The sequence below is a fragment of the Erigeron canadensis genome, chromosome 5, assembly GCF_010389155.1.
Source record: "Erigeron canadensis isolate Cc75 chromosome 5, C_canadensis_v1, whole genome shotgun sequence".
NCBI lineage: Eukaryota > Viridiplantae > Streptophyta > Magnoliopsida > Asterales > Asteraceae > Erigeron > Erigeron canadensis.
In genome coordinates, this window is record NC_057765.1 from 1,927,412 (window position 1) to 1,944,959 (window position 17,548).

Below are 17,548 nucleotides of genomic sequence, written 5' to 3' on the forward strand. Positions count from 1 at the left end.
AGCGAAAAAGAAAGCTACATGCCTTTCACTTTAAGTTCATATCACCTTAGATGAGTAATGAAACTTTAATTTTCAAGAAAAAAATAAGGTTCATGTTCACAGATATTAGAGGCGGCTATTTTTTTTAGATTAACTATTAAATTATTAACCTTTAAAATACATCCATATAGTCAATTACTTATAGCTTAACTTAACATATTGAAGTTTTGGGGGCATTTGTGGCTGGTGGGCCTAAGGCCCATGCCTTACCATGTATTACTATCAAGCCGGCACTGCATATGGACTAAATTCCCAAGAAATACCCAATTTAGCCTCCAGAATCAAAAACTTTGTAAATCATTTATATATTAGAAAAGAACGAATATGATAATCGTGTGTTGCAGCGGATATTATAGACGGTGGTGGCCGAGACCAGATGACGGACGACGACGGTGGTTATTGACGGAAATAAAATGGGTATGTGTTGTTTTGGTATATAGAAAGAAAGAAAGAGAAATTGGGATATTTGTGTTTTGTTTTAAGGAGAAGGGTAAGCTGATATTTTCCATGTCCCAAAAATTCTAAACTTTTAATACTACCCTTAAAATTTTTATAAAGGAGTATAGATAAAAAAAAATCAAACAAAATTCAATTTTGTCTTTTACAAAGTAGAATGAAAATGAGATGTAAACAATTGTTATATGAAAGTAAAGTGACTCCATGAGACCTTTAACCATTTTGCAAAAAAATGGAATTGAATTTTTAGATTTTAAAGCTAAAGAAAAATCCATAAGAAGGTAACCTTATATACAAAATTTTTAATAAAGGGAACTTATTTAGTTTTAGTCTATTAAAAGGATTCCATTTATAAAACTTTTGCGATAAAGAGAATGTCATTAGTTTTTAACACCGGTCCTTCGTTAATTACCACGTCATGATGCCACGTCATATCAATCGTCTTGTTCTTATTTCCACTATTTTTTTTTCTTAATTGTTTGGGTTACCGCTTAAAGCCCATCAAAATTTAATCAGGAATTTGATATTTAGATTGATACCCAGGTGATAATTCGATAGATTAAAAGTGGCTTATTGGGTTTTAATTATGAGTTATATTATCAAAATGTCCAGTTAAAATTAAACATTACTGTGCGGACCATAACGAATGGAACTCGAAGCCTCAAAACATGCTCATAATTTTTGTTTTCAAACATCACAAACTAATGAATGGATAACACCGAAATCTCCATTTTGCCACCAACAAACCTTTTTGTTCTTCAAAATTAATTTTGGTAAAACTTTTTTTCTTCAAATCATTTTTATCTATAAATCATTTTCATTTTAAAATCATTTCAATCAATTTTGGAACATTCTAACCGTCTAAATTATCATCCCTACCAAGTCCACCCACATGAACAATCCAAAACCAATCCTCGTTTCACTTCTGCCATCAAATCTAGTTTGGGTTTGACTTTTGTTGACCAGTTTTCTTGTCGATTTTGTATTGTGTAAGTGTATAAAGATTTGATGTCGAATTGTGTGAGTACGTGTATAAAGTTTTGATTGTGTGTGTAGGTTCATTTTGGGGGCAGATTTATTGCTTGGTTATTGGTTTGGGTGTCTACATGGCTCGCTCCAAGGAGGGAAGGGTCGTAAAATCTAGAGGGAAGTCTACGTAATCAAATTTTAATGACGTTGCACGATGACGTGACATTTAACGGAAGGTTAGTGTTAAAAACTAATGACATTTCCTTTATTGTGAAATTTTTTAAAATATAATATTTTAAATAGACGAAAAACTAAATAGATTGCTCTTATTAAGAATTTTATATAAAAAAGTTACCTTTTTATAGATTCTTCTCTTAAAACTTAAAGATCTTTCAACTATTCCCACCTTAAATGACAATGATATCTTTTGATGAAAAGGTAACCATGAATGATTGCACTTGTGACGAAAAAAACACTTAAAAAAATATCTATTGACTTTACCCTAAACTGTAATAGAATTAATTCGAATTTCTTTCATTTTAAATAAATCACAATCACATTATATGATCGAGGACGTACACTAAAAACACCAACACATATCACAGTTTCTTCTTTCTTTTATATAGTTAACCACGTAACTTTCATATTAACCGAACAATTTGTCATATTTTATGTCTTATTTATTCTTATCTAAACCTTTTACAAATATTAAGTTTTTATAAATTTTGATATTGAGGGAGTCGACAATATCACAAAAGTAAACAAATATGAAAAAGAACATCAAGTGGACCCATTTAATTCACAACTTTTTGCACTATATAAAGTAAACTCACTCACGGGTCACAATTTCCTATTAATATCCAAAGTCTTAAAACTAAGCAAAAGCCCAATGGATACATATACTTACTTATTCCGATCGTCGACGGTCTACCGCCGGAGAATCAGCCGGAAAGCCACTTTTCAGAAGCGTTGCTTAACGATGGCGAAACAACATAGGACGAGATTCTATATCCTCCGACGATGTGTTTCCATGCTTCTTTGTTGGAACAATCATTCTGTTTCCGATTGATCATAAAATTTAGAATATCGAATTAACAACCAATTAATTAAGAATTTGATATCAATTATCAGCGGTTGAGCATAGAGCCCTGCAAGGCCGCAATGGTTTTCGAGAGGCAACTTTTCGGAAATGAATTCATGATCAGGTTACCAAGAAGGGTTATTAATTATGAATGATATAGAGGGGAATAGAATTATGAATTTGTGTATATATGTTGCTAGTGTACGTGTAATTAGAAGCTAAGTTGAAATTCTTTTACTTTTGATTAAAAGAAAATGTTCAAGGATCCAAACTTCATTATGTAAATAATTTGTGATGATCAATAAATTTTTTTATTCGAGACAACACACATGATCAAGATCAAAATTAATTAAGCTCGCTTTTGTTAGATATATAGTTAAAATGGAGACATTTCTTTCAATGACAACCGTTAACTCTCGAATAGTAACTAAGCCACTTAGGCCTTTCTTACTAGGTGGTGTTCTTAAATATCTTTCTCAGCTCTTCCTAGATGTCACGTCAGCATGTTTCAATTTAAGAACTACCCCTAGCATCAATAGCGGATCCAGACTTTTTTATGACGAGGGGCCTAAATTTTTTTTTTTTTAACATTAAATTCTTTCAATATATATATATATATATAATATACAAATACAAATGAAACAATATATAATTTATGAAATGTATGAAGTAATAAATAAATATTTTTTTTATATATTGATCAAAAGCTTAATTTATTATCAAATTGCAAAAGTATCAGTTTTGTTACGAACTGAATGAACTAAATATACTCAAAATTAAAAAAAAGATATCTTTAATTCGGTGAGAGGTAATTGTGGAGTAGTAATGAAATTTATTTTATCTTAATAAGTAATAATTAAAGAGCTTGGGGACTAAGTTAAAACTTTAAATATATATCAAGGGCTTAAATGGACAAATATAAAAACTGGGTCATCTTCCTCTGCTTCACATCCGCCACCATCTTCTTGTAACCCTGCAAATGAAATTCTTAATTCTCAGCCATCAACATTTCAGACTTCGTTCCAACGGGTTTCTTTCTTTCTTTTTTGGCCTTATATCTTTATTGAACCCACTGCTGTTGCCATTCATTCTGTAACTCCGGAGGCTAATTATTAACTTGAAAAAAAAAAACTAACAAAAAAATTTGGTTGAGGGTGGGGTGGTGACCACCCTAGTTGTTCATTGGATCCGCTACTGCCTAGCATTAAGACTTCTTCCTTACCTTTTCCATATTTTATTATAGCAACGGATACTAAACCTTGGCCCCGCACCGCTCGTCCAATCCATTCCTAATTCCGAACAAGCCTCATTTTGACAAGCTTGGAACTATTGCTGGCATTACCTTCCAAAAATGACGAGGGTGGAATGAAATTGGACGAGCTCGTCTTGTGTCTACTACGAGCTGCCTTACCAGCTAAGCTAGGGTGAGGTCCCACTTAAGCTAAAGTAGTCAGTTGTCTTAATCAGATTTGTCATATCTTAATCGAGTAAGTGTTAAATCAGATTTGTCATATCTTAACCGAGTAAGTGTTAAAAAAGAAAAACTCCAAATCACATCCTCTTAAATGTGCTTTACAGGGATCGAACCCTCACTACCCCTGGATAATAGGAAAATGACTCAACCAATTGATCTTACATCATTTTTTAAAGGAGATTTCGTTCCTTTTTTTAGCGTAACTCATGAATGATTAATATGGTATTATATGCTATGAACTAATTGGACTTATATGATTAATTTTTATTGAAATTGAATTATTTGGATTCTGATTTGGATTATCCTTGTTTCAGATTTTATATTTCAATGATGCATGACCTTTGAATCAATCGAAAAGTTGGCTTATATATTACTAGTATAATCTATAATAATAAATCTGTAATCTACATTTTTAAGTCTATATATATACTGATAGAGAGTGATGCATGTACGTCGTATTTTCCTTCTAGAAGAGGCATAATATATTTAACCGGCTAGCTAGCAGTCTAGCACATCATGTATGAATCATAAATTATAAGTTATAACATACAATGTATTAGAATTGCACGTTTCTAAATAGCTAAAAAGACGAAAGGTAAAAAATAAAATTATCATGTCCTTTTCTTATGGAGGATGCATGGCAGGTGACAATATTGATTTTCCAACTGTTAGCTATGTGTCTATGTCGATCATTTTCATATTTGAACCAACCATGCAACTATATATGCAAGTAGTGTGTAGTAAAGACATATAATACTTTTTCTTTTTATGCTTACACATTATACATGTAATTAAATATGATTATGTTTTTTTTTTTCAGGTCAAGTATATAAAGTTTGTAAATTGTTAAAATTTAATTCTAAATGATATATGTATAAAGGTACGGGAAAAGGTTCATGTAAAAACCATTTTAACTGAAAGAATTATAAAAACTTTTAAATTATAACTTGATGTTCGTATATTCGTATGTGAACAATTATCACATGCAGTGGCGGTACCGCATGGGGACAAGAGGGTCAATGCTCCCCTCAAAACTTAGATTTTGTCATATATTTTTAAATTATAAAATTTTAAAATGTTCAATAATTTTTTAACTTTTTGACCTCTTCTATATTTGTTTTTCATGGAATTTTAAATTTTCTCTTTTTTAAAAAAAAAAAAATTCTGATCCATTTCTACCTACATGAACCTTACTTGATAGATACCGCTATACGTCTTGGTTGAGTAATATTCTCTATACGGTTAGGGTGTTTTTTTTTCTATTTAAATTATAAACTTGTTATTATTATTATTATATACAATCGATCTGACGTATTAATTAATTGCTTGCTCACATATACAACAAACCTATTATTATCGTTATAAACGACAATGTGACATGATTAAAGTATAGTATTCATATGATTTAGAAATGCCAAACTAACAAAGGTCGTTGATGATATAACCCTTCAACTTTTTAACAAAATTTAACGTTTAAAATTATAACATCTCGATCACTTTTTAGTTATAACTGATTCTATTTTTCTTATTTATATTATGATGAAAAATTGTTTTACCATAACTAACTTATTTTATACTCCCTACGTCCCAATTTAAATGTTCACGTTTGACTGTCCAAGTCAATCTTTCACAACTTTGACCATTAATATTATTTTTTTTGTTTTATAATACTCAGCGAAAGTTATATCATTATAAAATATATTTAAAACCTAACTGATTTATATATATTACATCAAATATTACATAACATAAATAGAAATCTAGACGGTTAAAATTAAACAAGAAAGACCCAAAATATTAAACTATGATATTTAAATTGGGACTGAGGGAATATTTACTTTTTCTTTCAACTTTTAAAAATATCAAGTAAATATGTTGTGACTTGTGAGAGAGTCGACATTACAAAATGAATAAAATTAAAAAATAAAATCGTGTGGACCCAATTCATTTCACAACTTCTTGCACTATATATATATATAAACTCACTCACACCAGTTGCCTTCTATCCAAAAAGAAAATTCAACACTAAATGGATACATATACTTACTTATTCCGATCATCGACGGAATACCGCCGGAGAATTCGCCGGAAAGCCACTTTTCAAAAACGTTGCTTAACGATGGCGAAACAACACCGGACGAGATTCTATATACTCCGGCGATGCGTTTCCATGCTTCTTTGTTGGAATAATCACTCTGTTTCCGATTAATTAATCATGTTTTTATAGACTGAATTTGATGAAGGTTTTGATGTAAATTATCAGCGGTTGAGGTGATTTCGTCCGCGGCGGCGCTGAGTGAAATCCGGCCAAGTAATTTGAGCGGCGGCGGCGGTTGAAAATGATCGGAAAATTGAGGAATGAATTCATGAGGTTAACAAAGAGTATGATGATGATGATATGGAAATTATGAATTTTGTTGCTTTTGTTATTATATCTCCAGAATTCAATATGTATATAAGTTTTTTTTTTTTTTAAATTAAGACTGGTTAGAAATTTAATTTTGAGTTACTTATATATAATTATATTATAAAATTATGTGTATAATCATATTATAATTATATGTCATGATATGTGTATAACATGTACTTCGAACAAGCTGTTTTTTTATTGTTTGGTCGCAAAGAGCTTGATCGAGCGCCGAATTCTAGGCATGTTGCGCTTAAGACGTAGAGCGATTGTTTTTACTGAAAATAGACTAGTACATCCAGTCTTGTTGGTCATGAGAATCGACCCAGAAGAGGAATACTCTGGTTAAACCGCTACATAATTACCATATGTTTATCCATTTCGCATCATAATGAGGCTAGACGACTTTTCACTTCATTTTTTTTTTTATATATATAAAGACTTATATTTGTAGCCAACAAATTTTATTATCAGCTGTCTCGAATAACAAGTTGTAGTTGGTTAAGTGATATTTGAATAAGTAGATAAATGCGATACTATTATGCAAGTTAGGAGTAATAAAAATGAAGCAATTATGTTACTCATTCGTACTCATTGAAGTAGTTTCAAGTATAGTCAGCTTACATATTATAAGATTGATGGATGTATAATAAGTTAGCATTATTATTAATTAATAAATTTGTTATATGGTATAATCTTATCGTGATGCAAAAAGAAAGATATATAAACATTGTGGGGGCAATTTTGGTTATATTTAGTGAATATAATGTCAACTCTTAACTTTTGGTTTCCTATAAGGTTGGTGAAGTTAGACTTTGGATTAAGGATACGTTTGGAATCAAAGTTTGGAGTTTGGATGGATTACTTGTCTATACTCCATTAATAAATAAACTATCCACCTCTTTTAACACCTCTACCTTTAAAATGTCTTTTATGCCTTCTTAATTTACACTACCCTATTTTTTCTCCATCATGCTCATTACACACACATACGTTCATCCGATTTCCGATTTTCTCTCCCTCCCCCCTTCTCTGATTTTCTCCCCCCATAAACACCATCCACCACTGCCCCAAATACCACAATCCACCGCCGCAATCCACCTTTTATGTACGCTATCCCCCATAAACACCATCCACCACCGCCCCAAAAACCATCATCCACTGCCGCCGGCTTATTTTTTTTTCTTTTTCATTGTCGCCGCCCCACAAACTACCATCAAACCACCGGTGTTTTTTCTTATTCCCCGCTGCATCGTGCGGGTACAACGCTAGTTTACTTTAAACAATGGGTGTCGGTTTTTAGAATGGTAACATACATTTTGTGGTATTGGATTTTAAAAAAGGGATTTAGACCCTTTCTTTAAAAAGATTATTAGAAACCTATAATATGATATGACTGACTTTTACACGGGTTTATGACATTTTTGGAATTTTGTTTTTATAACGTATGTCTTTTTCTTAGGCAGTGTTTGTTTTCCTAAAAGGTTTTAAAAAAACTTCTTATTTCTTTAGATAAAAGACTTGGAATTTAGCTTCTAAGAGGGTTGTCATCCCATTTTTTTTCCTACTGTAACTTTACTTACTCCGAATCAATCATATCACAAATTTTTTTTTCACAACTCACCACTCACATTACATTATACTTTATAATATATTAATAATAAAAGACATAAGGGGAAAAGACCAATAAAAAAAGGTTTGCAACACGTAACCACACATAAATGAAATGAGTGGTCTACCACTTGAACTCACAACTCAAATTTGTTGGCGGCAGTGTTCCACTGAGTGATGACACCAACCACTCTTTCACCACTCATATGTTGTCAGCCCTCTAAATTTTGCAGGCATAATTTCAATCCATCTTCAATTTTCTTAGAAGCCAAATCATACTATTATGTAATACATCCACTAAGACGCCCACCTTCCATTTTCTATTATCGATTTGCTCCCTCAGATGCCACAGTTGACCGTTGTCGGCAAACCACCGTCACGAAGTCGCCGACCATCTCTACACCCCAAGTCCCAACCCACCATCCTGAGTTGATTATCTTAAGTTATGTTGCTCAAGTTTTCCTTTTGACATATCATTATTAAAACTTCCATTTTTGTTAGGTTTATTTTAAGATATATCAAGAAAAAATAACTTGGACATTTAGTTGGAAACAAGTGATGTTATTTATTGTCTTTTTTCCGAAATGGCGCATTTTAGAGAGCAATTTCTTCTTGCCATATAAGCTGAGGTACTTCCTAGTTAGTGGATAAAAAATTTCATGCATATAAAGTTTTGATATCTAATTTTTAATATCATAGATTACTTATTATATGGTAGTATAAGTATGTCTTTGACCTATATGAATCAATGGGACAACTTTTGTGGAGATTCCACATTATTACTCGTGAAGTAAAGGGTCATGTGTGGCCGCATGATCTTTAGATTTAACGACTAAACTGCTTTATATATAGCAAGTTGTCCAATGTATTTAGTTAGTTGGATGCTGTTTATTAATGTTAGTGTGAACTCGTATCATAATAAAGAACTACAAAGTGACACAAAAATTTAAATAAGATGGGAATGTGAATCTTACTTCTTGGTATAAGATCAGCCAAACAGTAAAAGGGAGATAAAGAGAAATTCGTTCAAAAAAAGCTCATATCGCATCACATTTCCCATACCTATTACGCCATTATTCTCCTTCAACCTTTTTAATGCAACTAGATTCTTGCTTTTTCCTTGTTTACGTTATTATCGATTATTGGTGTGTCAATTTCTTTGTTAATCGATTCCAACACATAACATACATATATGGTATCGAAACTAAGAAACCATTAAAAAAGGGTTTATTACATATGAATGTAACTAACTATGACCAAATATGTACGTTATGTAAAAATCTTGTAAAATGTTTATGTCATGTAATGAACTTTCAAATCTCGATTATTGGATGTACATGACCAATCAAAAACTTACAAGTGACAGCTTATATGATTCTCACATATGTCCAAAAGTACATATAATAACCAGGATTTGAAAGTTCATTATATTACATAAACATTTTACGAGATATTTACATAATATAAACATTTTATAATAGTTGGTTACATCTACAGACAATAATCCCTTAAAAGAATGGTGAAAATTCTTTCCATATAAAACGATACATCTATCAACTACATAAATTTGTGGGGAGATATACAATCCTTTAATGAGATATACATCTCTATCACTTTTTTCGATGATATTCATAAAAAAAAAAATTTGAATAAAAGTTTGTATTCTGTTTAACTTGATTTTTTTAACAAACCCCCCAATAATATATCCATATAAATATAAAAAGTAAGATTTGAATCTTAATGGAATATCTCAAAGTTAAAGACCTAACTAATGATATCCAATTTCGTGATTTACATAGCTCGATCAATTCTTTTCTATTATAAGACAAATGTGTTAAATTTGACTAACCATGTTTGTATTGTCACTTTATGAACCTTCTTGGCAAGAAGTTTTAAATTAAGCCTCGAGAAGCTTTGCGTACACATGCCAATATCATGTGTGGGTTCTCTGTTTTTCAGTATACCAAAATGGACGAAGTGGAAATTGCGTGTGAAATTCGATCATTGCATTTTCTGTTGGGACCATTTGCAATAAAATCTTTGTCGAATCTTTCAACACTTTGTACAAAGTAATAAGATAATATATTTTAAATATTTGTGACGGTTACATAAATCTCTTATATTTATAAAACAATATTGTGTTACATCTATATTTAATAAAAGAAATTACTTGGCTGAACATTTTCTTATTAATTATTCATATCTATACTATATTATAAAAAATATAGCTCTCTTTATTTTTGGTAATGTTAAAAATATGTAATATTTTTACTTAACACCCCTTAAAATACTTTCATATACACTATCCTCTTAACATTAATGATTAAATTACACTGTCAATCATTTATCATTTAAAGTATGTCCATTAACCTTTTACATCAATTATATACACAACTCACCGACGCTCCACCACCAACAGCCGTCCAACCATCACACCGTCGCCGCCACGACCACCGCCGCATAGCACGGGTACCGTGTTAGTTCTATTGAAACAATTATGACATCATATCTAATTAAATTTTTTGATTTTTTCTATTCCATCCTCCATTATATATCTTCACTTTGTTATATACAAATAGTTATATGCTTTTCTTTTAAGGTTATATATATATATATATATATATACTAGTCCTAATACTCGTACGATGTACGGTAACTATATGCCTATATAGATTATATCATAAAGAAATGTGAATATTTCACATATATCATTCGTGAGTATGAAATAAATTGTGATTAAAGTAAACTGATAGGCTAAATTATGATAAACAGTAATGATAAATATAAGTAATTAGAATTGAAGAATTAAGGGGAAAAAAGAGACAATTTTATTAATGAAAAAACGCTTAATCAAATAAGGTTATAATATGTTTTGTATATATAAGCCAAGAGTTAGAGTTTAATTCTAAGTATAATAAGAAAATTGAATTTATATACAATTAAAAAAAGCTAACTTAATAAACTAAATAAATTAAAAGGACACATGTCGATCAAGGATTACGCCATGTGTCGTTTCAGGAATATCACAATCCTGTTTTAGTTTATTGGTAGATATATATATATATATATTATCGAACTGCATGATATTTATAAACATTTTTCTTTATCTGTCCGTGTAATACGCGAGTTACTAAGCTACTATATAAATTCAATTATTACTCTTACATACCAAACAACTTAAACTTCTAGCTCTATCAGATTTTGCTAAGCTATGATTAATGCACATCTAAGCAGCACCGGTTTAAACTTTTCAAAAGTCTTAAACGAAATTAATTTTGGGATCTAATTCATTAATATTCAAATATAAATAAACAAAAAAATCAAATAAAAATAAGAGAAATTATCACAAATCATCTATGTGGTTTGCTCGATTCGTATTTTCGTCCCTGTATTTTTTTTTATCATTAGATATTCCTGGACTTTCCCTCTTCATTGCCAGTCGTCTCTCTTACAAACGTCTGTCCCTTTTTAGCCGTTAAGCCCTCACGTACTTGTCACGTGAGGGTAAAATCGTCCAGCTACAATGAACACAAACCACATGGACTAATTCTCCTTCCCTATATCTCTATCATTCCCAAAAACCTATTTTACTTTCTTCTGCCAACATATGGGAGAAAATGATTGCATTTTGTTTTACAATCTCAACTTCTCAAATAATCTCACTTCTCACCTTGCTATAAATAAAAGTCAAATTATGTCTATACCTTAATTTTCAGAAAACAATCAAAACAATCAAAACCCATATGATGTAATCATGTGGTCTTAACTTAAGTTCCAAACTATGATTTAGCTTCTCAAAGCTAGGTGTTTTATATTTATTTGGATTGTTGCATTATGTTTTTCTTTATAATGCATTCTAGGTATGTACGTACTGATATACTTCTTTGTTGATGAAAATGACAATCATCATCGGATATTATTAGCAAAAGTATCACACTCAAATTCTCATGTCAAACTAGTTATGAATATCCATCATTACCTTATATAATTCCATGGATTACCAATTGAGCTTATAATTCCATGTTTTCGATGACTTTATTTGAAGTTCTTGTAGACGAAACCATAAATAATGGATCTGGTCCATACGTATTCAAGTTGTCTGGTCACGTTTATCATCTACATTTGATACCTTTGGTAGCCTCAGTTCTCGCAATTGAGGTCGTTGACCTACTTGGTTCAACACGTCATGCACGTACTGTAACGTTATGACACCAAAATTTATGAATTTAGTTTAATTTTAAACATGTTGGTTTTGCTTTACAAGAAGATTAGCAGTGTAGCTTGTTCCCGTTTTGCCTTATTCTACTTCCATGTAAAATGCTCGAATGTAAATCAATATATATATAGTTGATATAAAACCAATCTAATAATTTTCATTGAAGAAAAAGATCTATCATCGGATTGGAATAACATGATGCATGTCCTCCTTCAGGGCAATACACAAAATTTTCTTCAACTACCTAGCTATGTCTATGCAGTTTCCACTATTCTTCAACTTCAGGCATTCTGTTGACTACATGGGCACCAACAATTCTTTGTCACCTTCACATGTAACACAAAATTAATGGCCAGAGATCACGTGATACATGTATCACTTTAGACTACATAAATCACAAGACAAGCCTAGAATTGTTGATCCAGATGAAAGTTAAATTCTTGAAGAAGCACAAAAAGCCTAGAGATCGATATATCAGCAGGTATGCGTTCTCGATCTTTCCAATTCTCATTCTTAAATTTCACGTATCAGTAACTAATAGTGGTTAACATACTAATAAAGAAGATTATATGATATGCCTCCTATTTTTTATCTACCGGCCAAAGATCGAGTACATGTTTTGACATGCAATCTGAAACTCATACAACACTATATCATAGAAAAATTAACTACTTCATACATACTAGAATTTCATATTCTTACATTGTCACCAACATTGTAAATCTGTTGGTACGTTCACAGATCTATATACTATAGAGTATTAGAAAAGAGGCCTGGCCATCTTCTATTATGGGTGACACCTGAGACAAAAATTTTGCATCTCCTGAAGAGATACGTGAATATTTTGGCCGAGATACCAAATGAAAATTTTGATCTACACAGATACAAGGGTAGGGATCAGCAGAACTTCCCAGGTCCCTCATCATTACTGTTATTTTTCATGGATATAATGATTAGGAATTTGGGAGATGATCCGCCAGTACTTACCTCTTCTTCTATAATTGCTACACTTTTTTCTCAGTTCCAAGGAAGAATAACTCACCCCCAAACTTGATAGAGAAGGGAGTAGTGTCTCTGGTAGATCTTTTAGCTTCCGGCATTCCCAAATAAAAAGATGTTCAAGGCAGGTGAGGTGTTCCATTCCTTTTGAAACTGTTTCCAATTCCTTAAAGTTTCTCATGAATAGATAAGTTAGAGACGATGGAAGTAGAAATGATGATGATAAAGTATTGTTTCTGCTTTCTGTAAATGAAACCATTCCTGAATTTTCACCATGTAATGATAAACGAACGAGTGAGCTTGGGAAATTCTGCATCCCCCACTCTGACATCGGCTTCTTTAATCCTCCTATATTTAAGTATCTTAAATTAGGAGGCCACAAACCACCAGGAAACGAGTAGCCCATGCTTGGACAATACCTTATCCACATGTCTGTCAAAGATGTGAGACTTGGCAATTGCTCATGTGGAAATGATTTTATATTCTTACAATCATAGATCTGAAGAGATCTTAGGCAAAGATGGGGAAGAAAACCATAACCATTCTCTGGAATGGATTCTATATTTTCACATCCCATAATTCTCAATTGGATGAGATGAAGTAAGCATTCTTCAGGTAATAACCTGAGATTTGGCATTCCCCTGATATCAAGAGAGGTAAGCGATGACAACGCGTTGCTTAGAAGCCAATTCACCTCCACATTCTTGCATACCGAAATTCCAAGACTTTTGAAAGGGGATGACAAGTCATGATCATCTACTGCTGGGAAGATCAACGATTTCATTGAACCACAAGCAGAAATCTCCAGCCTCTCAATACTATCGGAACCACAATGGTAACTCTCCAATCTCTCACAATCATCGAGTCTTACACTTTTAAGAGATTCCATGCGAATCACCAAATCCTCCTTTCTCTCCCCCAATCTTACCAAATTCTTACACCTTCCTACTTCCAACCCCTGTAAATTCATAAGAATCTTGCATGCTTTAGCTTCTGATTCCCACAAGTATTTGAGTTCGTCACACCTTGATATGCTTAGATATTCTACTGCTCCAAGATTCTCTAATACTCCTCCATCCAGCTGAGCATTAAATCCATTAACTTCTGTCACTGTCAATCTAGTAATTTTTGAAGACACACCGATCATGCTTCTTAAAGCCACTGCTGAACATCTTTCTACATATAGAACCCGAAGTGAATGTATTGGCTCAATTGTCAATATAGCCAGTTTCGGACAGTTTATAATAGAAATCTCATTAAGACAGGGAAATGATGCAGCAGTTCCATCTTTGCCACCTCCATTTATAGTTGACCATTCCTCCCAACCCTCCATATCCTTAAATTCTAAAACTTCAAGTGAAGGAAATGCATTGCCATTTGCAGTTTCAATTAACTCTAAACCCACCCTTTTCAACACATTCATGCTTTCAACTAACAGCTTTTGAAGTGACGGTAGATGTCCAAGTGTTGGTAAGCATGTACAACTTCTACATCCACGTAACGTAATCTGAGTTAAGCAATCATACATGGGATCCCCAAGCCAACTAGGAAAATTTTTTCCCATGTAATTCAATATCTTGATGTTGGTCAACTTCTCAAAAGGTCTTAGCCCTTCAAGCACTTCAAACTCAATCAACTCGTTTCGAGAAATATCAAAGACATTACCCCAGTGCATTTCCAAATCACGAAGACCCCTCTTTAGCTGTAAGTTGGCTTCCTTTGCTTCTGTTGAAATTGTCAATTTATGAAGTCCTTCAATGGTAAGCCATCCTTGAAGATGTTGTAGGTCCTTAAGATGGGATATTTTGAACCCATTAGCATCTCCAATAATAACTTTGGATAGAGTTTGTAGACCAATTAATCCACAAATCCCCATGGGCAACTCTTTCAACCTTGGAGTATGCGTGATCTCAAGATGCCGAAGGTTTATCAACTTTATGAGACTATCTGGAAAGCTAGAAAACCGGTGACAACCATAAAGCAACAAACTCTGTAGATTGTACAAGTTACCGACTTGTTCCGGTAAACATGTGATGTCAGTTTTAGAAATATTGAGGTACCGCAGGTTTATCAGCTTAACAAGACTGTTTGGTAACCTAGATAAATTTGTACAACCAGGTACCAACAAAGTCTGTAGATTGTACAAGTCACCAATTTTTTCAGGTAAACTTGTGATGCCTGTATCAGAAAAATTGAGGTACCGTAAATGTTTAAGACTGCCAATTGACTGCGGTACCTCTCTAATTTCATACTTAGCTAGGCTTAGCACCCTTAAGAAAGTTAGCCGGGGAAGTACTTCAACAAGCACCTTGTTGGATATAAAGAAAGCCTGCCCCCCAGCGATATCAACTGACATTGCTAAGCATGTTCTCAAGCGTCGAGCCTTCTGTAATGCCTTGAACGTTTTGTAAAGTCCGTATTGTTGACGAAAAAAAGAGAAGTGGCGGAACTTCTCCAACACTTCCTTTCTGTCGTCAACAACCATTTTATTATCACCTAACATATAAAAAAACTCTCCAGCAACATTCATTGCTAAGTCGCTAATGAGGTCATGCATTGTGTATCGTGATTTATCACTAGTTAAATGCTGGAAAAACGACCTTGACTCTAGCTCTCTAAAACATTGAAGGCCAAACTTCTCCATTGAAATGTTGCCATTTGACCTGTGCAAGAACCCTTCTGCCATCCAAAGTAGGACAAGTTCATGCATGTGAAACACATAACCTTTGGGAATTAAGCAACAATAAGCAAACATTTGCTTCAAATGCGGAGGGAGATCATAGTAGCTTAACCTTAGGGCCGGAAGAATATTACCTTCGTTTAGTAAGTTCCAAATCTCACTATTCAATAATTCCTCCCATTCTTCATAGTTTGTTTTTGATCTCAACACCCTTCCAATTGTTATTAAAGCCAAAGGTAGTCTTCCACATCTATCCGCTATACCTTCACCAATCAATTTAAATGTTGGATGTGAATTAAAATTCTGCCTACCGAAGCCATTTTGAGCAAGCAAACATAAAGCTTCTTCATTTGACAAAATCTCTAAAGGGTAAGCTTGAGTGGAGTCTACAACTGTAGCAACCTTGTTCTTCCGTGTTGTGACAATAATTTTACTTCCGGGTGCCGCTACAGAAAAAGGGCGTTGGAGGAGGTCCCACTGATTGATGTCTTCATTCCAGACATCGTCTAAAACAAGCAAGAACCTTTTGTTGGAGAGTTTTTCTGAAAGAGCTACTTGGAGCTGATTCAGAGTTTTAAAATTCTTGTCTACACCACCCACATCTATAAAAATAGCCATGCTAATACTAAACACATCAAACTCATCAGAAACACAAACCCATGACTTGAGTTGAAAGTGATCCTTCACCTTCTTATTATTGTACAAAACTTGAGCAAGAGTGGTTTTGCCAATCCCACCCAGACCAACTATGGACACGACACTGAAGTTTAGACTGCATGATTCATTTCCCAAAAGCTTCCCCAGCAATATCTCTTGATCCCTTTCCCGGCCCACAACGCTGGTTACATCAACCAGTGAAGTTTCTTCGGATCGTTTTTTATCTGATCTTTGAACAATATTATCAATCAAACCCAGCAGATTTTTCTCCTCGACAAGAGCATGCAATTTGGATGTAATCTCATCTAGCTTAGAACCCATCTTACGACCATATTTGAAAGCATGAAATTTGGTTGGAATGATGTTAAATACCTTACTGGTGTTGGTACCGGCTCCATTCATCTGGCGTTGTGCAGCTTCAGTGGTCAGGTCATCGAGTATATCATCGATGTCATAAGCTACATGTTGGAGTTTGTTAAGCCACAACTGAACAGATATATGTGTTAAGTGTTTGTGGCCAGCATCAACAAGGACAGCTTCGATCTGGAACAATTTGTTGTTCCATTTGTTGAGTTCAGAATCGATACCTGTTGATCGAGCAAACCTGACCAAGTCAGCAGATGCTAGCTTTTCAAACAACACAGTAACAAACGCACCAAGAAAAACTTCCATCGAATAGGTTGTTTCTTCTTAAGGCTTAGTTTTGATTTGAGAGAATCTTATTATGGAAATTTCGCAGATCAAGAACCAAAAGAGGGTTACTTGATTGACTTTTGACAATAACCATCGGATAACAACACTTCATGTCCATATATTTCTCTTACTTGTAAGTCTATCTAGCTAGTGTCTCCTCCTTTGTCAATATATATATTTGTCTTTATTTAAAATTATTATCTTCATATATTCGATATAGGGAAATTGATATTCATATCATTGATTTTGATTAATTTATACTGTTA

The 17,548-nt window shown here is 33.0% G+C and overlaps 2 protein-coding genes across 2 annotated transcripts; one reads left to right on the plus strand and one right to left on the minus strand.

Moving 5' to 3' along the window:
* Window positions 1–2,331: 2,331 nt before the first annotated feature.
* LOC122602335 (small polypeptide DEVIL 10) lies at window positions 2,332–2,869 on the plus strand. Its single transcript, XM_043775031.1, has one exon. The coding sequence runs from the start codon at window positions 2,354–2,356 to the stop codon at window positions 2,531–2,533; it is 180 nt and encodes a 59-aa protein (XP_043630966.1). The 5' UTR covers window positions 2,332–2,353; the 3' UTR covers window positions 2,534–2,869.
* A 10,315-nt stretch (window positions 2,870–13,184) lies between these two features.
* On the minus strand, window positions 13,185–17,261 carry LOC122599482 (putative disease resistance protein At3g14460). Its single transcript, XM_043772002.1, has one exon. It carries the CDS (start codon window positions 17,259–17,261, stop codon window positions 13,185–13,187), a length of 4,077 nt encoding a protein of 1,358 aa, XP_043627937.1.
* Window positions 17,262–17,548: the final 287 nt, after the last annotated feature.